The sequence below is a fragment of the Artibeus jamaicensis genome, unplaced genomic scaffold, assembly GCF_021234435.1.
Source record: "Artibeus jamaicensis isolate MK-2021 breed Jamaican fruit bat unplaced genomic scaffold, CSHL_Jam_final scaffold_461, whole genome shotgun sequence".
In the NCBI taxonomy this organism is placed as follows: domain Eukaryota; kingdom Metazoa; phylum Chordata; class Mammalia; order Chiroptera; family Phyllostomidae; genus Artibeus; species Artibeus jamaicensis.
The window spans coordinates 9,961,895-9,988,327 of record NW_026522045.1 but is presented as its reverse complement, the minus strand read 5'-3'; the positions used below and the strand labels follow the sequence as shown (position 1 = coordinate 9,988,327).

Genomic DNA, 26,433 nt, shown 5'->3' with positions numbered 1-26,433 from the left:
TGAAATTGTTTATGACTATGGAGTTTGTTATACAACTGTATGCTAATAATGGTTCATTTCACTGTATACACATTATATATCAATAAGTCTGACTTAAATACACACACACACACACACACACACACAAACATAAATACAATGGAATCTTACTCAGCCATAAGAAAAGATGAAACACTGCCATTTCCAACAGCATGGATGGGTCTTGAGAATATCATGCTAAGTGAAATAAATCAGTCAGAAAAAGTGAAGATCCATATGATTTCACTCATATGTGAGATATAAAACTAAAAGCAATAAATGAACAAACAAGACAAACAAAAACTCATACACACAGACAACAGTATGGTGGTTACCAGAGGGAAAGGGATAGAGAGCAGTAAAGGGTAAAGTGGGTCAAACATGGTAAGGAAAGGAAATTCGACTTTGGGTTGTAAATATACAATGAAAGATACAGATGATGTATTACAGAATTGTACACTTGAAACCTATATAATTTTATTAACCAATGTTACTGCAATAAACTTAATTAAAAATATAATTTTAAAAGTCAGATTTTGGTTTAAAAAATGTAACTTAAAAACAGAGGAATATCAAATTCATATTCAAAAGAGAAAGACAGTATTTTCCATTGATTTAAATTATTTCCAAATATAAGTTTCTTTGTGATCCTGCTTTCTGACCTTGCCTTTTTTATTTTCTTTTGAGGGGAATGGACTTTACTCACTGGAATTCCTGGTTGGCCATTCTCTCCATTTTTGCCTGATTTACCCTATAGGATTCAAAGAAATGAAAGAATAAAAATTTGTTATTTAGGAAGTATGAGATTCAAGAACGCAACAACTTTTATTCCTGCCTTGGACTAAATTAAGTGAATGTTTTAGTCTCCAATATCACAATAAATAAAATAATATTTTATTCAATTCTGATATTTTGAAACAATGAAAGTAGGACTTAAGAGGAAAGAATGAAATTACATACATATACTTAACACTTTTTGCAAAGTGTATTAGTAATTATAACACTTACTCTTTTGCCAGGATCTCCTTGCTCACCCTTCTCCCCTTTCATACCACCTGAAGGACCCTGTAAACACAAAAATAGTTTCACATTGCTTCATGGAATACTGTATAACAATACTAATTTACATTACATGATGCTGAAGAATTTTAGGTTACTTACTGGAGCACCATGCACCCCTGGAGGTCCAGGAGGCCCTCGGTCACCAGGAAGTCCCTATGCCGTAGTAGGGGAAAGGAAAGCACTATTAATTCTGTTAATAGGCCCAGGCTGGTGTGGCCCAGTGGACTGAGCACTGGCCTGTGAACCAAAGGATGGCAGTTTGATTCCCAGTCAGGGCACATGACTGGGTTGCAGGTCAGGCCCCTAGTAGAAGGCATGAAAGAGGTAACCACACATTGATATCTCTCCTTCTCTTTCTCCTTCCCCTCCCCTCTGTCTAAAAATAAATAAATAAAATCTTTTTAAAAATACTGTTAATAGTACAGTTAGCTAGAAATGTTTTTATCACACTGAACTACGACTTATGTAGTATAGCCAAAGATAATAAGAGGTTTCTAATTCAAAGTTGAAATCTGCTAGGCAAAGGGACCTAGAACCATCCCTGGTAACTTATTTTTATTTATTTTTTCTTTTTTAACTTTATTTTTATTGTTGACACAAATTGTTAAAATATTTTATTTACTTATTTTTTTAGAGAGGGAAAGGGAGGGAGAAAAGAGGGAGAGAAACATCAACATGTGGTTGCCTCTTGTCCACCCCCTTATTGGGGACCTGGCCTGCAATTCAGGCATGTGCCCTAGACTGGGAATAGAACCTGCGACCCTTTGATTCACAGGGTGACACTCAACCACTGAGCCACACCAGCCAGGGCTGTTTACACCATTACAGATGCCCTCATTCCTGCCCCTATGCCCCTACCCCTCCCTTCCTTCTGGCCATCACCATACTATTGTCTGTGTCTATGGGTTCTGCATATATGTTCTCTGGCTAATCCCTTCCCTTTCTTTTATCCAGGACCCACCCCTGCTACCTCCCCTCTGACAGCTGTCTGGTTCCATGTATCTATGTATTTGTTTCTATATTGTTCATTAGATTCCACATATGAGAACATATGGTATTTGACTTTCTCTAATTGGCTTATTTCACTTAGCATAATAATCTCCAGGTCCATCCACAGTTGTTGCAAAGACAAGATTTCCTTCTTTTTTTATGGCTGATTAGCATTCCATTGTGTAAATATACCACAGATTTTTTATCCACTCATATATTGATGGGCACTTGGACTATTTCCAGATCTTGGCTATTGTAAATAACACTGTTATGAATACAGGTGCATATATTCTTTCAAATTGGTGCTAATATCAATTGATTTTTAGTGTATACTTAAGCCAAGTTTGGAGGTAAGTAACAAACAAGATTTAAAATAAAAATATTGATAATTTTCCCTTCTTATAAAATGTTTTGTAAAAAGCAAGTGTCTCTAAAACCAGGAGATGTGAGGGCTATATATGATATATACATTTTGGCAGAGAATTAAATGATCCAATCCATATTGATGGTAGAATTTCAGTACAATTTGTTCTTTATTCTTAACTTCCTTATTAGCCTTTAAGTAAACTAAATCCATTGTATTAAAATATGTACTAAATAATACATAAAGTGTGTATTACTTTAATACACAATACATAAAGTATAATAATAATAAAGTATGCATCAAATGCACATACTCTATTCAAGGGTGGGCCACTATACTATACTATACAAGACATGTTTGATCCCCTTATCTACTATGAAAGAAGCAATATTTAAGATAATTATTTCTAAACACAACAGGTTTATAGATAATACCATCTTTTTACTTGAATATCAATGAAATGTAGAGAACATAGTCATCTAAGACTATTATAATCCACCTTTCCATGATGTAATTTGTACATGAATACATTACTCATCATAGACAAAAATGGAAACAATCCAAATGTTCATCTATTGATGAATGGGTAAACAGAATGTGGAATATGTATAGAAAATAATATTGTTCAGCCATAAGAAGGAATGCAATACTGATAGATGCTATGACATGGATGAACTCGAAAACATTATATCAAGTAAAAGAAGCCAGGCACAGCAGACCATATATTGTATCATTCTATTTATATGAAATTTCAAGAATAGGGAAATCTACATGGAAAAATGTAAACTAGTGGTTGCCTATGGCTGGAAAATTTGGGGAAAAAATGGAGAGTCACAACTAATGGTTGAGGGGTAATGAGAATGTGATAAAATTAGAGGGTAGTGACAGTTTCATTACTCTGTAAATATACTAATAAATGTTATCATATATTTTAAATGGGTAAATTTTATGGTATGTACATTATATATCAATAAAGCTCTTTAAAAATGTAATTATCTCACATTTTGTTATTTTGAAAATACTTTCACATAACCATATTTACCTTATAATGCATTTTAATGGAATAAATGCCACTTTCATTGTAAGTTGTTCATTATATTCCTCTCTGTATACTCACCTGATCTCCTTTCTGAAACTCTGTATCAATTGGTCTTTTCTGCTCACTTATCTGGCCAGGTGGCCCGGGAGGGCCCCGAAGACCTTGCTCACCCTATTTGCAGGATAAAATTAAAAAGTGGAAAAAAAAGGAAAGTGATATTTAATAATTTATACAGACAATAACACGCAAACAAAGCCAGAGACAAAAAGCAAAATGACAAGTTCAAATGACAATGGAAGGAGAAAACTTAAGGTTGAATGATCCCCTTTTTTCTTTACTCACCTTTTCACCCTTGGGTCCTTGGAAATTTAAGCCCGTATTCCCCTGAAGAAAGAGATTTTGGTTTAAAATCTCATTGACAATGAGACTGACAATAAAACAAGAATTCACAAACAAAAAATGTAAAGAAAAAGAAAATACCTTTGGTCCTAGATGTCCTGGTGGACCAGGAGGGCCCTAAGATTAAAAGACACAGAAAAGTAAACAAGTATAATATTAATAAGACTTTAAAAAATTATTTAGTTTCATAAATGTGAAGACTGAAAAGCTCTTCCAAAAATATTTTCTGTTTTTTTCTCATTGCTTTCTAGTCAGAGACACACATTTTAAATGATTTAAACAAAGTAGATGAATGTGGAGACTTCTTATGAGAGGATACCAGTGGGATGCTGAAGACATGCAAGGGTGGGTAGAAACAGAGGATAACACCAGTGCAAAATATAAGTACAAAAGTTAATGTCAACAAACATCAGTTTTCTCATATCAGAAGTACAGGTTAATTTAAGTAGCAAAAGACAATTCTCTAATTATAGATAACATTTTTAAGGGATTTGTCACTACTTGATTAAAGATTGAGTAACATTCTAGATATGGTCATATGTGTCATAATTTTTTTGTTTCATTTTCTTTTTTGATGTTTTGGTCCCATGAGTTATGCTTAGCTGTTAGTATACACTCATAAACATTAAAATATTTTAACATAGTGTTGGTATCTGTTTTACCACATGTAATTTTTCTTCTACATTACAGTTCTTAATTTGTTTTGAGTTTTATGAAATGTGGTATAATTTTGACTTCCGCCAAGATGGAGGCATAGGTGGATGTGCCGTGCCTTCTCACACAACCAAGTTTAGAGACAACTAAATATTAGCAACAGAAAACACAGCCAGAACACAGAAAATTGAACTTTTCGGAAGTCCGTTAACAACAAATTCTTCAGCCTGACCGGTAAGGGGCGAAACCAGCGGCTGGTGAGGTGTTGCACAGGAGGACTCGGTCAGATGGACTCAGGCGCGGAATCCAGGCACAGGGTTGGACCTAGTGAGCGACCGTGGAGGGGACAGTGGGGAAGCGGTGCTGCTTGTTGACTGTGGTCGCCCATTTGTGCGCGAGCGGATAGGCGAGGGAGTGGGCGGTTGGACCAGGACCAGTGGGTCCCCGCTGCAAGCAGCAGTAGAGGGCGCCGCCATTTCCCCGCTCTGACCACGCCCCCACATACAGTGTCACAACCCAGCGACCTGGGAGTCCAAGGCACCGCTTCTCACACTTAAAGGGCCAGAACAGACCAAAAATGTCCCAAGAATATCTCAAAGCCCCAGAGCCCATAGAGCTAAGCAATGAAGAAATCGCAAAACTCTCAGACGCACAGTTTAAAACACTGGTCATCAGGATCCTCACAGAACTGGTTGATTATACCCACAAATTAGACAAATATATGAAGGCGAAACTAATTGAAATGAATGGAATTGCACAGGACACCAACAGCAATGAAAAGGAAACTGGGACTCAAATCAATGGAGTGGACCAGAAGAAAGAAAATAATGGCCAAACAGAAAAGAGTCAGGAAGCAAGAATTCAAAGCAATGAGGAGAGGCTTAGGAACCTCCAGGACATCTTTAAACGCTCCAACATCCGAATTATAGGGGTACCAGAAGGGGGGAAAGGCACAGCCACCACTGGAAAACTTATTTGAACAAATAATAAAGGAGAATTTCCCCAAGCTGGCAAAGGAAATAGACTTCCAGGAAATCCAGGAAGCTCAGAGAGTACCAAAGAAGTTGGACCCAAGAAGGAACACACCAAGGCACATCATCATTATATTAGCCAAAATTAAAATGAAGGAGAGAATCCTAGAAGCAGCAAGAGCTAAGGGGACAGTCACCTACAAAGGAGTCCCCATCAGACTGTCAGCAGATTTCTCAAAAGAGACCTTACAGGCAAGAAGGGGTTGGAAAGAGGTATTCCAAGTCATGAAATCCAAAGACCTACAACCAAGATTGCTCTATCCAGCAAAACTTTCATTTAGAATGGAAGGACAGATAAAGTGCTTCTCAGATAAGATCAAATTCAAGGAGTTCATCATCACCAAGCCCTTATTATATGAAATGTTAAAGGGACTTATCTAAGAAAAAAGAAGTTAAAAAAACATGAACAGTGAAAGGACAGCAAACTCACAGTTATTAACAACCACACCTAAAACAAAAGCAAACTGAAAGGACAGCTAGATCAGGAGTGGAAACATAGAAATGAAGATCTCAAGGAGGGTTAGCAACAGGGGAGTGGGATGAGGAGATGGGGGGAGAAGGTGTAGAAAATAAGTAGCATAGACAGTAGATAGAAAATAGATGGGGGGGCAAGAATAGTATGGGAAATATAGAATCTAAAGGACTTGAGACACATGGTCATAAACTAAAGGGAGGGTAACGGTGGGGATGGGGGTTAGGGTGGAGGGGAATGAAGGGGGGAATAGAACAACTGTAACAGCATAATCAATAAAAAAATTTAAAAAAAATAATGGCTATAGTACGAGAGAAATAAAGACAGCTCACAATGATAAAGGGAGCCGTCCAACAAGAGGATATACCCCTAATAAACATATATGAACTCAATGTAAGAGCACCTAAATATGTAAAGTATAGCTTTTTTTATTTTTAATCTTCACCTGAAAACATGCTCACTGATTTTACAGAGAAGAGAAGGGAGGGAGAGAGAAGAGGAAGGAAACACTAATTCCAGAGGGAAACATCAACAGGCAGTCTCCTATATGCACCCTATCTGGGGACCAAATGTGCAAACTACACATATACCCTGATAAGGAATCAAACTCATGACCTGATTTATGTGATGATACTCCAACCAACTGAGCCACACCAGCCTGGGCTGTAAAGCAAAACTTAATGAAGAGAGAGAGAGAGAGAGAGAAACAGACAGACAGAGAGAAAGAGAGATTGATTGACAGTTATACAGTCATTGTAGAGGATTTTAGCACCTCACTTACATCACGTGATAGATATTCCAGACAGGAAATCAACAAGGAAATGGTGGCCTTAAATGAAATAATAGGTCAAATAAATTTAGTTGATACCTTTATAGCATTTCACTCCAAAGCAGCAGAACATACATTGTTTTCAAATGTACATGAAGCATTTTCCAGGACAGACTACACGCTAAGCCAAAGAAACAGTCTCAATAAATTTAGGAAGATTGAAATCATATGAAGTATCTTCTTTACCATAATGGTCTGAACATAGAAATCAACCACTGGGAGAAAACTGAAAACACCCAAAGACATGGAGGCTAAATAACATATTATTTTTTTACATGACAAATTTTCTTAGTTTATTTATTCTCATTATTGTTAAATAATTACAAATTTGCAAATATTTGGCTTTATTCACATTTCTTTTTTTTTCTTAAATATTTTTTATTTTATTGATTATGCCATTACATTTGTTCTATTTCCCACCTTCATTCCCCTCCACCCTGCACACCCCTCCCCCACCATTCCCCCCTTTAGTTCATGAACATGTGTCTCAAGTTCTTTAGATTCTACAACCAAGATTGCTTTATCCAGCAAAGCTTTCATTTAGAATGGAAGGACAGATAAAGTGCTTCTCAGATAAGATCAAATTCAAGGAGTTCATCATCACCAAGCCCTTACTATGTGAAATGTTAAAGGGACTTATCTAAGAAAAAGAAGTTAAAGAAACATGAACAGTGAAAGGAAACAAACTCACAGTTATTAACAACCACACCTAAAACAAAAGCAAACTAAAAGGACAGCGAGATCAGGAGTGGAAACAAAGAAATGAAGATCTCAAGGAGGGTTAGCAACAGGGGAGTGGGAGGAGGAGATGGGGGGAGAAGGTACAGAAAATAAGTAGCATAGACAGTAGATAGAAAATAGATAGGGGAGAGGGTAAGAATAGTATGGGAAATAAATAACATATTATTAAACAATGAATGGATTAAAAATAAGATCAAGAAAGATATGAAAGGATATTTTGGTTCTTTGGTTGTTTGTTTTTTCTTTTTAAATATTTTATTCATTTATCTTTAGAGGGGAAGGGAAGGAGAAAGGGAGAGAAATATCAATATATGGTTGCCTCTCGTGTGTCCCCTGCTGGGAACTGGCCTGCAACCCAGATAAGTGCCCTGAATGGGAATTGAACTGTAATCCTCTGGTTTGCAGGCCCGCACTCAATCCACTGAGCTACACCAGTCAGGTGAAAGGATACTTTGAAACAAATGAAAATGAGACCACAACAATGCAAAATCTATATGAGACACAGTGAAAGCAGACCTATGAGGGAAATTCATAGCATTACAAGCCTACCTCAAAAAACAAGAAAAATCTCAAATAAACAATCTAACTTTATTTAAAATAACTTGAAAAAAGAACAACAAACAAAGCCCAAGTGAGTAGAAGAAAGGAAATAATAAAGGTCAGAGAAAAAAATTAAAAATAATGCCTAAAAAGCAAAAAATAGATAAATGCAACAAATGCTAGTTCTTTGAATAGATGAAGAGAACTGACAAAACTTTAGCTAGACACATCAAGAAAAAAAACAGGGAAGACTCAAATAAGTAAATCTGAAATGAATGAGTAGAAGTAACAATTGACACCAAAGAAATATGAAGGATTGCAAGAAAATATTATGAACAACCATATGCCAACAAACTGGACCATCTGGACAAATAGGATAAACTCTTAGAACCACACAGTCTTCCAAAACTGAATCAGGAAAAAAACAGATATGAAAAAGACAGATTACAACTAGTGAAACTTAAGTAGTAATATAAACAATCTACACCAACAAAAGTTGTGGACAGGATGGTTTCACAGCTGAATTTTACCAAACATTCAAAGGAGAACTAACACCTATTCTTTTCAACCATTTTCAAAAAAAAATCAGAACAGAAGACTCCCAAGCTCATTTTAGGTCAGCATTATCCTAATTCCAAAACAAGATAAAGATAATAGGTAGAAAAAAATTATAGGTCAATATCTCTGATGAACTTAGATGCTAAACAAATTCCTTAGGCCCTCAACAAAATATTAGCAAATCTGATCTAGCAATAAATTAAAAAGATCACACATCATGATCAATTAGAGTTTATTCCAGGATGCAAAATCAGTACAGTACCTACAAATCAATAAACATGAGACACCACAGAAATAAAAGAGAAGATGGGTAAAAAACACATGATCATATCAATAGATTCAGAAAAGGATTTGATAAAATCTAGCACCTATTTATAATAAAAACTCTCAGAAAAGTGGGCATAGAGGTAACATACCTCAAGATAATAAAGGCCATATATGACAAATCCACAGCCAACATCATACTCCAGGTAGTAGAAACTAAAAGGATTTCCTTTAAGATTGGGAACACAACAGCAATTTCTAATTTCACTACTCTTATTAAATATAAGACCTAGGAACATCAATCAGTCAAGATGGGAAAATGAAAGGCATCCAAACTGAAAAGGAAGAAATACAACTGTAATTATTTGTAGGTGACAAGATATTGTATATAGAGAACTGTAAAGATTCCACCAAAAAAACTACTAGAACTGATAAATGAATGCAGTAAAGTATTATAGCAGGATAAAACAAATATCCAGTGATCAATTGCATTTTATATACTAATAAAGCACTATCAGAAAGGGAAACCAAGAAAACTGTCCCATCAACAATTACTTCAAAAATAATAAAATATCTGGGAATAAATTTAACCAATGAGGTAAAAGACCTGTACTCAGAAAATTATAAGGCAATGATGAAAGAAAATAAATAATATAAAATAAGTGGAAGCAGCTCTTGCTGGTGTGGCTCAGTGGATTGAGTGCAGGCCTGCAAACCAAAGGGTCACCTGTTCGATTCCCAGTCAGGGCACATGCCTGGGTTTTGATCCCAGTCCCCAGTTAGGGGCACGTGGGAGGCAACCACACATTGGTGTTTCTCTCTCTTTCTTTCTCCTTCCCTTCCCCTCTCTAGAAATAAATACATAAAATCTGTAAAAAAAAAAAAAGGAAAAAAGGTAAGTAGAAGTACATACCTTGTTCATAGATAGGAAGAATTAATATCACACAATGTCCATACTACCCAAAGAAATCTATAGATTCAATACAATTGTGGTCAAGATACAAATGGCATATTTCACAGAACTAGAACAAATAATCCAACAATTTATATGGAACCACCAAATATCCTGAATGGTAACAGCAATCCTGAGAAAGAAGAACAAAGTTGGGGGAATCACAATACCTGATATTAAACTATACTATAAAACCATAGTAATCCAACCAGCTTGGTGCTCACATAAAAAAGACCTATACATCAATGAAATAGAATAGAAAGCTCAAAAATAAACCCAAGCTTTTATATTCAATTAATATTTGGCTAAGGAGGCAAAAACATATAATTGGGTAAAATTAGTCAATTCAAGTAATGGTGCTGGGAATACTGGACAAATACTTTAAAAAAATAAAACTAGAATACCTTCTTATACCACACACAGGAATAAATGCAAAAATGATTAAAGGCTTAAATGTTAGACTCAAAACCATAAAAATCCTAGATGAAAACACAGGCAGCAAAATCTCAGGCATTTCTCATGGAAATGTTTTTTTCTGATATATCTTCTTGGGCAAGAGAAGCAAAAAAATAAATAAATAAACAAATGATACTACATCAAACTAAAATGTTTTTGCACAGCAAAGGAAATCATTAACAAAGTAAAAAGACAACGCATTGAATAAGAGAACATATTCAGCTATGACACATTTCATATAGGGTTAATATCCAAAATTTATAAAAAACTTAGAAAATTCAATACCAGCAAATGAACAATCAAATTAAAAATTGGCAAACAACCTAAACAGACACTTCTCTGAAGAGGACATACAGATGGCTGATAAGCATATGAAAAGATGCTCAACACCACTACTTATCAGACAAATGCAAATTAAAACTACAATGAGATATCATCTCACAAGTGTCAGAATGGCTATTATCAATAAATAGACAAACAACCAGTATTGGTGAGGATGTGGAGGAAAGGGAACCCCAGTACACTGTTGGTGGGAATGCAGACTGGTGCTGCCTTTGTGGAAAACAGTATGGAGTGACCTCAAAAAATTAAAAATGAAAATGCCTTATGACCTAGCAATTCTACTTCTGGGAATTTATTCAGGGAAATCCAAAACACTAATTTGAAAGACTATATATACCCCTATGTTCATTGCAGTGTTATTTACAATAACCAATATTTGGAGACAGCCCAAGTGTTCACCAGATGAGTGGATAAAAAACTGTGGTACATTTACACAATGGAATCTACTACTCAACTTTACCCTTTGTGACCATATGAAACAACCTGGAGAGCATTATGTTAAGTGAAATAGGCCAGTGAGACAAAGACAAGTACCATATGATTTTACTCATATGTGGAATCTAGTGAACAAAATCAATTAACATGTAGAACAGTGACAGGCTTGTAGACAGAAAACAGGCTGACAGCTGTCATGGGGTGGGTATGGTTGAGAAGGGTGCAGGGATGGAGTAAAAAAGGAAAGAGAAAACCCATGGGAAATGACAACAATGTGTTGCTTTCCTTGGGGGAGGTGGGTGGAAGGAGGTGAAGGAGTGTATAGGAGGGATAAATAGGACAGAAACCTGATTGGAGCAGTGAATACAAAATATAGTGAATATAGTGTATAGATTATGTGTTGTAGAATTATGTGCCTAAAACACGTATAATTTTGTTAATCAATGTCACCCACAATAAATTCAATAAAAAATAAGTAAAATAAAATAGAATGTTAACAGTGTTGTTAAACCTAGAGCCATGAAATTATTACTTCCAAGAGATTCTGTAAATTTGTATCTCAGGAAAATGATAATACATTAAGTTAAAATTGAGCATGAATGATTTAAGGATAACCTATTTGTTTTTGAATAAGTGAAAAGAGAAAAAATTAAATCAATAAATAGTATGTGTTCAATGTTTTAGTCCAGTTTTATATTTTTATGTTATCTGACTTCAAACTTTTGAGAATATTTCAAAGTTTTAAAAGTTAAATAGGCATTTATCTGCCAAAATGTATCACCTCTTGAAATTGCAGGACCAATTTATTTAAATATTGTACCTTGGTGTCATATCTAAGTCTTGGCTTTACCTCTTGAACCAGGATTAATTCAAAGGAGCAATTACCTAGCATGCATTATTCATGATTACATAGTAAAATCTCTTATAAGAATATTCTAGATTGTGAACATTAAAATGCATTATAATCAAGTATATTTATATTATAATACACATAATATGAATTCTTGTGAAGGAAATAAAAATAAAAGAGGTAGAAATGAAATTATACAAGTAAGCTTACCATCAAACCTGGTGGTCCTGGAGGACCAAATGGACCTGGTATACCAACAGGACCAGCTGGGCCCTGTTATAAATGAAGAAAAGAAAAGAGAATAAAATAAAACCTTCACTGTATTGTACAATGAACTAAGTGGATGAAATTTAAACTTTAGTAGTTGCCAGAATTCTGTTCTATAGTTCTATAGCTCTGCAATGTCATAACCATTGAAATATGTAAGAATAAATGGATTGAGTAACTATAAAAAATTCTGCATAAAAGCAGATTTTAGAATACTTGTCTTACAGTGGTAGATAAAAAATGTCGGGCAAACATATTATAAGGAAGTTTTAGAAAATAAAGTGATAAAGATGGGCCTTGAGTGGGGCTATTTATGCTAGAACTGGGAAGGGAAAGGCTATTAGTTTCAAGATGGTTTTTATAATTTTAAAATTAAAAAATAAGATTAAAGATGATAAGGGAGGTAGGAATAACAAACAAACAACAAGAAAATGACAACTGTTGTGGAATACATTTTGCATCTTAAAATCTTGAAAATTTGACTACTTTGAAATCTAGCAATTCTATATATATGTATAAATCCTGGATTGTTTTTTAATTAAAAAATCCCAAAGCAACACAAATATTCAACAATAGGAGACTAGAGAAACAAATTGTAGTATGTTTACACAGTGAAATGTTTTGTGGAAGTGAAACTGAATAAACTAGAGCCACATACAATCATATGGATGCACCTTAACATGTAAAAAAGAAAAATTTGTAGAAAACCACATAAATATTATATTATTTTAAAAGAACTGGAAAGCATTATGCTAAGCAAAATAAGCCAGGGGGTAAGAGACAAATACCACGTGATCTCACCTTTAACAGGAACCTAAATAAGAAAACGAACAAGCAAAATATAACCAAAGACGCTGAAATAGAGAACAGGCTGATCAGAAGGGAGAGGGGAGGGAATTTCAGGGGGAAAGGGGAAGCGTTTGCAGGAATAAGTATAAAGGACACATAGACAATAACAAGGGCGAGTAGAAAGGGAAGGGTGGTGGGGAGGGCTCGAGGAGTGGGCTAGGATGGAGGTAAAAGGCAGAAAACTGTACTTGAACAAAAATAAAAATTAAAATAAACTGAAAAAATAATAAAAGCAAAGCCAGATATTTTACATATTACAGACATATGCATATGTAGTAAGACTATTTTTAAGAACCAGTGGAAAACACAGGATAGTTATGTCTTCAGAGAAAGCAGAAACCGCAAGTTAATTAAAAGTCATTTTTAATGTTCTATTTCTTATATGCTGTGCTAAGTTCACAGGTGTTCATTCGGTAGTTATGCTTCTCAACATATCTATCTATCTATCTATCCATCTATCTATATACACAAATAGACATATATATAGATATAGATATGGATATATATGTGTATATATATATATATTGCATTCTTCTGTAGTTTCAAATATTACATAATGAAACTTAAAAAAGGAAAAGGGTAAGATTGAGAGTACTTAATGGCATATGGATGGCTTATAAGTATGATATCAGAAGGTAATTAAAAAAGTCCCCAACAGGTTATCTTAGTGATCAAATATTAGAAAGTACTGATTATTATTTTGGGGACCAATCATCATGAAATATAAACCTCAAGAAACTGACTTCCTAATCTATAAATATGCTAAATTTATTGCTGTTTCTATGCATATGTTATCTGTAGGCTAACACAATGTTTTTCTTAAGATTATAATTGATATATACATTGTACTCCTTCAGCCTAAAATACGTTCATATATTATGCATAACTGATAGTGTTATAAATGATATCTTCTAATATCTTAAATGAGAAAAAAATCTGATTTTATTTTTAACCAGATAATTTACAAGCATCAGGAATATTCCTGCTACTCTACTGATCCCCACAGTACAAGAATAAAAACATAGAAGCCTATTTCTACTGCCAAACACCACAAGTATTTCTGTGGAGATTGGATATTAAAGTAAGAGAACAAGGCAGTACTTTTTAAAATTCTCCATGGTCCAGGTTGCTTTTATCTTCAGATAGAAGGTACATGCAATGTCTATCAAACTTTAGATGATAGTTCCTATAATTAAAGGCTGAAAAGAAAAAAAATATGATGCTGTGATGTGATTAAATCGGTATTGCAGAGAAGAAAATCACTGGATGCTTACTTGTACTCCAGGAGGACCTGGATATCCTGGATTACCCTTTGGTCCTGGCAGTGATGATATTATTATACTACCTGGTTCTCCCTGAAAGAAACCATCAACGAAAGTTATCAATCACAGTTATGCTACATAAAAACTACCAAGGGCACAAAAAATGATCTGAGAATTCAATTTGTCACATAAATATCCTGTGGTTAGGCAAATGCAGTAATTAACATGAATAAATTTACCTTTTAAAGGGAAGTAAGGAAGTGGAAAGAGAACACTCAAGTACAATCAATTTATTAAGAGCCTGTGGTACTTTCACTTATTCATTAAAATATTTATTAAATATTAATATTTGCCCAAAACTGTTAGGTCCTGAGTACTCAGTAATGAAAAACATAAATTTACAAGACCTCTGTTCTCGTGGTGGTAACAATATACTGGGGAAATGGAGACCATAATATGAAAACAAGTAAGATGACCAAATGTTCCATTAAGGGCAATAAAGAAAAACATCATGGTACATGATAAAGAAATAGTGGAGGATTAGAAAGAAATGATAATCATGTGACATGGCAGAGGTGCTAATTATTGTTATAATGATAGTTATATATAAATATATCAAATTAACTTGTTGTATACCTTAAGTTTACACAATGTTATATGTGGAATATATTTCAATTAAAAAATAGAAAAGAAAATTAATTTAATGTGGGTATTCACAAAAGGGCAATCTGGGAAAGTAACATTCAGGCTGAGAGCTAAAGAATAATGAGTCAGGTAGGTAAAGTTGAAGAAAGAGTATTAGGTAGTGAAAATAGCATGTACAAAGAAAGGACCCTCAAAGGGAAGAGTTTGGAACATTCCAACAATGTAATAAAGAGTGGGGTAATTGGTAAGCCAAAGGAAAAATGGTTTAAAGATACACCTGAGAATGTAAGCAGGGCCCAGAATATGCAGGTTGTATAGGTCATGGAAAAGAATGGTAGATAGACCTTGTTAAATGCAATGGGTAACTCTTGAAGGCTTATAAGCAGGAAGATTAAATTATATTTACATTTTTACAAGATCATTCTTGGCTGTTTTGTAGAGATGAAATCTGTTTCAAAGGTCAGGGGTACTACAAAAAAAGAAGAGACAGAGACAGACAGACAGACAGACAAGTTAAGGGGCTATTACAATAGTCCAGTGAGATGTTATGGTTAGTGTGGTGACAGTAGAAATGGGTGAATTTAAGATATATTTTATAGGAAAAATTCACAGTATTTAGTGAAATAATGGAATGAGGAGGTAGAGGTATGTGAAGTAGTAAAAATATGTAAACACTCTCAGGTTTGGTGCTCATGTTATACATAATACATAGTGATGTGAATTTTAAAGATAGAGAAGCCAGAGGGAAGAAAAGTTTTATTTGGGGTTCTGGGTTAACTTTGAACATGCTAATTTGAATGTCTGGGAAATATCTGAATCAAGATATCAGGGAGGCATCTAGGTTAAAAGAAAAGTTTGTTTTAGAGATAAAAATGTTGCTATTCAGTAACTAAATAATCAATACTGTGTGCATTAATAATATTGCTAGGCATAGAAGAGAAGAGTCAAACTGTGCCCTAATACCTGCTGGATAGAACAGTATCAGCTTGCATACAAGACTGCAGAATGATCAGAGATGCAGGGGAAGAATCAGGGAAGTATAATGTCACAGAATACAGGGGAAAAGTGTTTCTACAGAGAGCAGGTGGTCAATTGTATCAAAATGCAATGAGGACAGGTTTCAGAAAAGACATGTGCATATGATATACACATTTGCAAGTGTATGAGCACATAGGGGGTACTAAAAAGCATAGGAATAAAAGAGATGACTTAAGGAGATCTTATAAAGTGTGCAACTGCACCCATTTTAACAGCTTGGATGGAACTGGAAAGCATTATGCTGAGTGAAATAAGCCAGGGTTGAAAGACAAATACCATATGATCTCACCTTTAACAGGAAGCTAAACAACAAAACAAACAAGCAAGCAAAATGAAAACAATGACACTGAAATAGAGAACAGAGGGACAGTGACCGGAGGGGAGAGAGGAGGGAATTTCAGGGGAAAAGGGGGAAGGATTTACAGGAACTAGTATAAAGGACACATGGACAACAACTAAGGGAGATGGAAATGGGAGGGAGGTGGGAGGCATGGGGGGGGTGAGCTGGGATGGGAGTAAAAGACAGAATATTGTAGTTGAAAAATAATTAAATAAAAATTTAATTTGATTTAATTTAATGTAATTAAAAAAAAGACAAGTCAGACATTATCCAACTGAAGTTGCAGGCTTTCCAAATATTTTATTTAAAATGTTTACCTTCCCAGCATGAGATGCTTACCTTCATACCTGGAATCCCAGGAGGTCCCTATTATTAAGAAAAAATATTATTTTATATATGAACATATATAATACATACATACATACATGTAAATATGAGAGCAGAGCAAGCAAAAAGATACAAGGCTTTCCAAATAAAGTTAAAATTGAATAGACTTTTGTAGGGTCACTCTGAGTACAATGTATGTTAGGATACTTAAAGATGACATTTATGTAGGGTGGGACAAAATGAGGTTTACAGCTGTTTCTATGGAAAATAATACAATAATAAATAACAATACCAAAATAAACTCTGTGTTGAACATTCTTACAATTGTAAACCTACTTTTGCCCTTCTCTGTATTAAACAACATAGAATCTTTGCTTTTACCCAGCACAGGGCTATACTACAAACTTCTTTTTCAAAAAAATTATTTTCTACTTTACTACTTTAAAATGTACTACTTTGTTCTACATGAATGCATTGAGCTCACTTTTTTACACTTCTGCTTCTTCTGTCAACTCCTATGTTCATTATAATCCCAACTTTTATAACTTACTGGAGGACCCTGTAAACCAGGAAAACCGGGACTGCCTGGAAATCCACGTTCTCCCTAGAAAGAGTTAAAAAGAAAGAGCATGGAAGAACAAGAAACAAAGCTTAATTATACCAACAAACAATAATTTATTGAAAACACTTCTGTAAAAGCCATTCTGAAACCTGACAGATTGCTAAAAGTTCATTAGTCTTCATTTTCCAATTACTTCATTAACTATCCACATCATGTCAAACATCTAAGATACTTTTATCTCTACTCATCAATTAAATCATAAATTTTAAAACAAAGGCCTGGCTGCAGTGGCTCAGTGGATTGAGTGTTGTCCTGCAAACCGAAAGGTCACTGGTTCAATTTCCAGTTGGGGTACATGCCTGGGTATGGGCCAGGTCCCCAGTTGGGGGTGTGTGAGAGGCAACCAATCGATGTTTCTCTGATATTTCTCTCTCTCTAAAAATAAATAAAATCTTTAAAAATACACATTAAAATAAAATGTAGTAAAAGAAATAGAAACAAAAAATCTTCTATCTGAGTCATTTACTTCTGACAAATTCATTCTGATACAATCACATCACAGATTCCTGACCATAATCCCATTTAATAGTTAATAATTTGTCCCAATTTCCTGCACATGTATCATATATATTCTTATTCTAACTGCCTTATTGAATTTTTATTTTATTGTAAACTATTTTAAATTATTTTTTGCTAGGAGGAAAAGATGGTAAGAAAGAATGCCATTAATATTGCCAAGAAGACAATAATAGCTATAGTTCTAACAATCGCAGGTCATTAGGTTTCCTAAACACCCATTTGTTCCCACTCACTATTGTAAAGTACTAATATGGACATTTGGTTTAGAAAACAAAAGCTAAAATTGCTGTAGAAAAACCCTAATGCAACCTCCTTTCAAATATCTATATGCCATAATAATCCTAGAAACATCTTATCAGAGGTCTAAAAGAGTAAAATTATTACATCTGAGTGACTTTAGTTATTGTCCAATTGCCCTCCAGCATGTTGTACACATGGAAAAGGTAGGTCCTGAGAGAAAGGAAGTGGTCTTGACATCAAGTTTAGAAGACAGAAAATAAAAGAACCTATATATTCTGGTTCCATGTCTGGGGTTTCTCTATTAGTTACACAGTAAGAAACATTAAAAAACTTTTTATCTAAAGGTATACATAGTAGGCCTGGCTAGTGTAGCTCAGTGGATTGAACACAGGCCTGCAAACTAAAGGGTTGCTAGTTCAATTCCTAGTCAGGACATATGCCTGGGTTGTGGGCCAGGTCCCCAGTAGGGTGCATGAGAGGCAAACACACACTGATGTTTCTTTCCCTCTCTTTTTCCTTCCTTTCCCCTCTCTCTAAAAATAAACAAACAAAATCTTAAAAAAATAAAGGTATACATAATGAATCAATTTTTTAAAAATCTGTTGCTCATATCATTGGAGGCCTCAGACACAAACTTACTATGCAATCTGCTAAGGTTCGGTTTTACAAAAAGAAAGAAAACTATCCCTTTAATCATATAGCATACTATGCTCATTATAGGTGATGATTTGTATTAAAATTTAAGACTTTGGCCAGTGGTCTTTTTGCTGTTCAAGGCATGGCTAAAGACAAGAAAAGTGGGTCAGGAAAAAATGTTTCTCATATGTAATATTTTATTTTTCCTTTTAAATTGTTAAATAACTAGAATAGGCACAAGAATGTATTGTGACCCACTTTTAACATGATATTTATTTGTCATATTAGCTCCACATTGATCCTGTCCATGTAAGGTTGCTCTAGATGAAATAAAGATCACAAATAAGCTTCACAAATCTAATAGTTTATTATTATTGTTATTATCATCATCATCTTATTGGCAAGGGTCACACTGATTTGGAGAAATACTGGGTGTTAAGAATAATTTTACTGCTTTCAAGTATATACTACAACAAATATCACAAAATACAGGTTTTATAATGTAAAATATTTTATTTGAGTTTTTCAAAATACATGTCCTAATATAAAATCTGACACATACCATTAGTTAGAAAAATCTAGGGTATTTCATGAATAATTTCACAGAACATTAAGAGCAAAATGGAAAATACCAAAAGAATATACAAAAAATAATAACATTGTTGTATTAACATATAGGAAAAGGAGAAAACTGAAGAAATAAAATATGTAAGGCTATAATATGTAATCTTTCAAAAAGAGCAAATTTTCCTCATTTTTGTCTTGCTATCACTTTATATTAAATGTAGTTATAACTCAAAACAATAACAGTGGGTCAGGAAAAGATGTTTGTCACATGTAATGCTTTCTTTTTCTTTTTATTGTTATTCAAGTACAGTTGTCTCCATTATTTTTTTAATTGTTAAATTGATTATTTTCACTGATGGAGCAAAGTTTCATGTTTCACACTAATAGTTTATAGTTAAAATGGATGTGCTGTATTACATATAGATTTTTAGGATATTTTCCTTGAAGATGTCATTAAGCAAGAAAAACATTTTAAAATATGAAATATTTAAAAACTCAAACTGTACCTAGTTTTTAAAGGAAGTAAAACTAATAAATGACATTCATAAGTATTACTTTTAACAACTGGTATAATATTTAAAACATATATATCCTAATTCCTTTTTAACTTTCATCCTACTTTACACTAAAGTAAGAAAAGGATTTGGTAAGTAATCTTCAACCCAATGCAATATCCCAGCTTCTTAAACATACTTAAAGCATTATTAATGTTTTAGTATATGAAAAATGTTAACTCATGTTAACATTTTCATGTCCCAGAAATGAAGCTACTTGCTTCAGTCTCTTCTGCAACAATGCTCATATTGATTTAGTTTTTTTAATCTATTATTATCAAGCATATTGCATAAACTTAAGTTGAGATCTCACCTTGGTTCCATTGCATCCAGGGGTACCTTGAGGTCCAGGTGCCCCATCATGGCCTGGCATTCCCTTTGAAAAGAGATATAAAGCATATATAAAAGTTCTTACATTACTTTTAAAAAGACTTTATAGAATTTATTGGGGTTGCACTGGTTAATAAAAATTATATAGGTTTCAAGTATACAATTCTATAATACATTTTTGTATACTGTGTTGTGTTCACCACCCCAAATCTAGTCTCCTTCCAACTCCATTTCTCTCTTTTACCCTCTTCTACCTATTTTACTCAGCCCCTCATGCCCCTCCCCTCTGATACCTGCCAGTCTGTTCTGTGTATCTTCAGTCTGTTTCTATTTTGTATGTTTGTTTATTTTGTTCATTCAATTCCTCATATAAGTAAAATCATATGGTATTTGTCTTTCTCTACTGGCTTAGTTGGCCATAATGTAAAGAATAGGGAACCCTCATGCAATGTTTCTTGAAATGCAGATTAGTGCAGCCACTGTGGAAAACACTACAAAATTTACTCAAAAAATTAAAAAATGGAACTGCCTTATGACCCAGGGAATTCACTTCTGGGAAAACATAAAAAGAAACCTAAAACACTGATCCAAAAGAATTTAGGCACCCCTATGTTCACTGCAGTGTTATTAACAATAGCCAAAATTTGGAAGCAGCCCAAGTATCCATCAATAAATTAGGGGATATAAAAGCTGTGGTACTTTTACACAATGCAATACTACTCAGCCATAAAAAAAGGAAATCTTAGATTACTTTTTAAGGGACTTAAAAATAAAAAGTCATTGCCCTGGCTGGTGTGGCTCAGTGGATTGAGTGCTGGCCTATGAACCAAAGGGTTTCTGGTTGGATTCCCAGTCAGGACACATGCCTGGGTTGTGGCCCAGGTCCCTGGTGGGGGGTGTGCCAGAGACAACCATACACCAATATTTCTCTCCATTTCTTTCTCCCTCCCTTCCCCTCTGTCTAAAATAAATAAAATCTTCAAAAAATAAGAAGCCAAATCCTACTTACTGGAAGACCTGGTGTCCCTGGAAATCCAGGAAGTCCAGGAGGACCCTATGAGAAAAAGTAAATTCATTGAACCAAATAAGAATTAGTAACAATAAAATAATATCCTACCTAAGGAAATTATAAAAATTGCATTTAGAAATGCAGTGGACAAAATGTGTCTCATTGATTACTACTCACTATTCTCTTAAAAATCAGAAAAAAATCTCTATACATGTTATAAGTCTCTATAGAAAACTATAAAAGAAAGTACTATTTGAGGGTGAATTGTCTTCATTGTACTTACTAAAAGCAGGCAAATTAGTAGATGAAATGTCTTTTCTAAAAGATAAAGTGGATCTCCCAGGTTTGTGATGAATATTGAACTTATCAAGGAATGGAGAAAAGGCAAATATATCTGCCTCAGAGAATATCCATGTGATCACCAAAAAAAATCCTTCAATGAATTTCCCTGTTAAAATTAGCTAAAATACAAATTTGACAATATTCTTTGTAGGTAAATGTACAAGGAAATGGTACTCTAATATAATGCTAATAGGATTCAAATGCCATGGAGATAAATTTGGAAGTATCTAGTAAAACTACACATATATTTACCCTTTGAAGCAGTTCATTTCTAAGAATTTACTCCAAGTGTAGTAGAAATTATTAAACAAAATATGAAATTCAAGGTTATTCATTGCAGCATTATTATTGCTAAATTTTAGAAATGACCACAGCATTGGAGTTACAGCTAAAGATTAGGAACAATAGAGACATGCCTAAATAAATTATGGTAAATCCACATAATGTAAAATCATGTAGCTGTTAAAATAATGAGGGAAGATTTCTGTACATTGAAATATGTTGTGGTCTCCAGCATATAATGTTAACTAAAAGAAGCAAAGTGTAAGGGGTGTATATAATATGCTACCATGGTATAAAAATGGTAGTGATACTTAGCAATGAAAAAATAAACAAAAAATGATAAAAAACAATGATAAAATGGTTATTTCTGGAGTAAAGGAGAAAACAAAATAGGGAGATGGCAAGGATGGATGATGAACATCTCTGAGTATACCTTATTAAATAATGTAAATGTATTAAAAATTAAAATAAAAAAGCAGTAAAAAAGAAATCAATAAAAGTTGAAAACAAAGAACAAACTTAACGTATATCAGATTTCTGACATAACCATATAGAGAAAAGAATTACTTCAAGTGTCTTTAAAACAGTATACAAGGCCTGTCCAGAAGGTATCTAGCCATGTAATATGAAAAATAGAGACGTTTATTGAAGAGAATATAAGGTAAAAGAAAAATTGTACATAGGATAGTGACACTTCAGGCCCCTTCCAAGTAGGCACCTTAGGACCTCACACAGTTCTCCCATTCGCCATCAGCTGCCCCTTCGTATTTCCTGAGTCTCATCAACAGTCTAAAAAGATCTCTTCCCTTTCAAAGGTGATTTTAATTTTGGGAAAAGCCAGAAGTTGCAGGGCTCCAAATTGGGGCCGCAGGGAGACTGAGTCACCTGGGTGATTTGATGTTTTGCCAAACAGCTCTGCATGAGATATGAAGCATGAGCAGGTGTGTTTTCATGATGAAGCTGCCAGTTACCAGGTGCCCATAGCTGTGGCCTTCTGAATCATTTGAATAGTTTCTGCTGAGGAATGTTTGAGCTTAAGGCAAAATTTGATGCAGATTTGTTGCTCTATTTCCTCAGTCATTTTAATATGACAGCCATGCAATACACATGCTCACTTGGTGGTGTCCACTGTGCCTACTGACTGGCACAGTGAAGTTGTCATTGTTCATGCATGTACATTCCAGTCCACTTTCCTTGGCTGCCATGTTACATTGATGTTGCACAAACCGTTCTCATTATATTAATAATGGCTGGACTTTTTCAGGACAGATGTTGTATTTTAACTACAATTCCTTTGTGAAATTAGTCAATTCAAAGAGGAAAAGACAAAAGCAAAGAAATAATTAATGGCATTTAAGAATTATATTACTATTATTAAAGTTGAAATTGTTATTTTGTTAATTTGTAAACTGCTATTTTGAAAACAAGATAGGTATATTGTAGGTTAAAGGAAATAATAAATCATATTAATGTCATTTGAAATGAAGGTTTTTCACCTTAGGGAGAGAGAGGTGGCAGGAAGAAAGAATAAGTATACAAAAATTTTATTTTAAATTTCAGTTAGGAGTAGTAATATGAATGCATGATATTTTTTTCCTCTTAAAAATACATATTTCCTAACCCTGTCCACTAAAAAGAGGTCAAAACAGTGACAAATCCAATGAAAACCCTTAACATTCAGACTAACATTCACATTTTTCACCAAAAAGAACCTGGAATCAGAAACATGATTTGAAAAGGAGGTGTACAAAATAAGCCTAAAGGGTCTTATATCAGAAAGCAAGGAAGTTATCAAATATCAATAGTATTTTGTCAAAAGCATACAGGACAGGGACAAACTTGAAGGGGCACGTACAGATTTAAGATGGGATAATTTGGACTTCAAAATGAATAATGAGTATAATTGATTGAAACCAGTAAATTCCATGTGTTTGTAAGGATAACAACAACAACAATAAAATCCTTCCTTGATCATCACTTGAAGTTGCTGTTGTACCAATTCATTACCCTACTTGAATTCCAGCTGATAAATTACAATTCTAGCTAATAAATGAAAGATTAATAGAATTTTAAAAATCGTTAGTTTGCAATTCTAAATGAAAAAAATTGATCTAGGTGATGATCATCAATGGATGCTAAACCAATACATGAAAGCTGAAGAGGAAATTTTTGGAGGCAGAATCAGGCTCATAATTCTGAGACCACTGATCAAACCTAGCATCAAAAAGGGAGATAGACAGATATTTGGGCCACAAGATGTAATTCAGTACTAAGTACGCAGCACTACATATAAAGTGTTTTTTCCCCCCACAAGCCACACAATTTTATTGAAGTGATCAGTACATAAATCCTTCTTAGATATGTTTTGAGCCATCCACTTGATGGTTACAAACACAGCAGGATCTTTTTCATTGGTATGTTTTTGGTTCTTTTTCTATTTTCTTTAAATTTTTTTGCAGTATAATGTACATATTGTAAAATGCACAAATCTTAAGTGTATAGTGCATTCTGAATCCCCAGAAAGTTCTCTAGTGCCTCTTCCAAGGCAACCTCCAATATGCAGGAAATATGAGGGAACAGAGGAACCATTTAAATGACATGAGTAAACAATCAGCCTGTTTCAGAATGTGGACCATAGTATAATACAAATGACTCAGTTTCTCCAATGGCATAATAAAAGAAGCTTAAGGAAAGTAGCAACCAAATGTAATATGTGTAACTGAACCCAAAGGACTGAGATGATCACAGTGATTGGGAAGTTCTGGTTTAGACCACTTGTATGATATATATTTTTTATAAATTGGCAAATTGTTAGAATTTATCATGTAATTTTTAACCATAAACTACTTAAAAAATCTTCTTGCATTAGTTTATATAGACATCTGGATATGTAAAGATAACTCTTATGTTTTAACTTTTTAAAGACTACATTTTTTTGTATTTCAATGAGTGCTTTCTCCTTTTGTCTTATAATACTTCATTGGCTTTTTCTCTGTTTTGACCAACAACACACTGATATACAAACAAATATCACTTACTCTGATTCCTTTTGGTCCTGGTGGGCCTGGAATTCCATCATCACCCTGAAAAATACAATATACTTAGTTCTTTTTCTCTCCAAATCATTCTCGAGTAACAAATTTTAGAATATAAAAGGAGAGAATTAAATTTTTATGAACCTTGGTGAAAATTAATGAGAATTTACATACCTAAGGAAGAAGCATTTATTATTGAAACTGAAAGCACTAAGATAAGTTATTATGTGATAAAAATACTAAAGGCCTTTATTTACTGATAAGGAAACTGCTGACATGTAGATGAAACTTTATACTATACTATATAGTATAGTAATACTATATAATATAGTAATACTAAACTTTATACTATACTTTACTTTATTACTATAAAGTAAATTATGAATTATGCAAGAAAACAAAAAATGAAGTAGTGAGGTAGATATCCCTCAAATCATTTATGCATAAACAAAGTAAGTGCTGAAAATCTGGGCAGTTTCTATATTATGTTAATCTGTTTGCCATGCTGGTAATAAGTAGCACCATCCCTGAGCCCAAAAGTGTACTATTCTTCAGGGTTTTGTTTGTTTGTTTGTTTTAAACCTCTTCTTTGTTTTATAGGCATTTTCTACTGGCAGAGCTTAAGAAGTAACAAGAATGAATCATTACTATTCCTCCTAGTTTCTGCTAGATTCCATGCAAAAAGAGGCTGCCCACATGTGTTAATCTATTTGCCCCTTTCTAGTTGCAACTGCAGTGCTTAAAATATAAAGTCTTGTCTATCTTTTTATTAATTTGTTTCTTTAAAAATGAAATACATAAAAATTGATTTTGCTCCAAAAGGCGGGAATTTCAGGGGAATACATAGCTAGTATCCCACTGGCTGAAACTTAAATAGCTTTTATTAAACTGGGACATTTATAAAAGTGGTTTCCATACTATTCAATTCACACCCCTGGATGTTCCATTGGACACTCCTTCATGACTATGTCACAGCCCTCCTTCAATCAGTGCAGCTCTGTTTTTATGTTTCATGTGCGGCTCCTATGAAAAGTTTCATTTTGAGAAAAGGTTACCTGGTATATTAGTTTCCTACACTGTCATTACAAATTACTACGAACTTTGCAACTTAAAATAACACAACCTTACTGTTCTGGGAGTCAGAAATATGACAAATGTTTCAGTGACAAAACTGTTACTTCTCCCCTGAAGGTTTTAGGGGGAGAATAAATTTCCTATCGAAAAGATAGGAAATTTCTAGAGCTTCTAGAGCTACCAGCATTCCTCAGCTCTGGGCCATCTTAAATCTTCAAATCCAGCAATGACTGAATGAGTCTTTCTAACGTAACTTACTCTGACACTGACTTTTCAGTCTTCTTTCCCCCATGTTTAAAGGACCCTCATGAGTATGCTGGGGCCACCCACACAATCCAGAATAACCTTCCTGGTTTAAGAACAGCTAATTAGCGACTTCAATTCCTTCTGCAATCTTAATTTCACTTGTTTATGTAATCTAACTATTCACAGGTTCTGGGGATTAGGTCAAGGACACCTTTAGGGGGTGGGTGCTATTCTGCCTACCATACCTTGCTTT

At 34.1% G+C, this 26,433-nt stretch overlaps 1 protein-coding gene across 3 annotated transcripts in view; it reads right to left on the bottom strand.

Annotated features, from left to right (window-relative positions):
- Positions 1-26,433, bottom strand: part of COL4A5 (collagen type IV alpha 5 chain) — a 293,639-nt gene that overhangs the window by 128,489 nt on the left and 138,717 nt on the right. For all 3 annotated transcript variants that reach the window (XM_053657521.1, XM_037167116.2, XM_053657520.1), the window contains 13 exons: positions 24,864-24,908; positions 21,202-21,246; positions 20,176-20,238; positions 17,275-17,328; positions 16,737-16,763; positions 14,387-14,467; positions 12,207-12,269; positions 3,954-3,989; positions 3,816-3,857; positions 3,552-3,644; positions 1,180-1,233; positions 1,027-1,083; positions 725-769 (listed from right to left, as the gene is read on the bottom strand). In XM_053657521.1, coding sequence (XP_053513496.1) covers positions 725-769; positions 1,027-1,083; positions 1,180-1,233; positions 3,552-3,644; positions 3,816-3,857; positions 3,954-3,989; positions 12,207-12,269; positions 14,387-14,467; positions 16,737-16,763; positions 17,275-17,328; positions 20,176-20,238; positions 21,202-21,246; positions 24,864-24,908 — 705 coding nt within the window. The remainder of the gene's footprint in view (positions 1-724; positions 770-1,026; positions 1,084-1,179; positions 1,234-3,551; positions 3,645-3,815; positions 3,858-3,953; positions 3,990-12,206; positions 12,270-14,386; positions 14,468-16,736; positions 16,764-17,274; positions 17,329-20,175; positions 20,239-21,201; positions 21,247-24,863; positions 24,909-26,433) is intronic.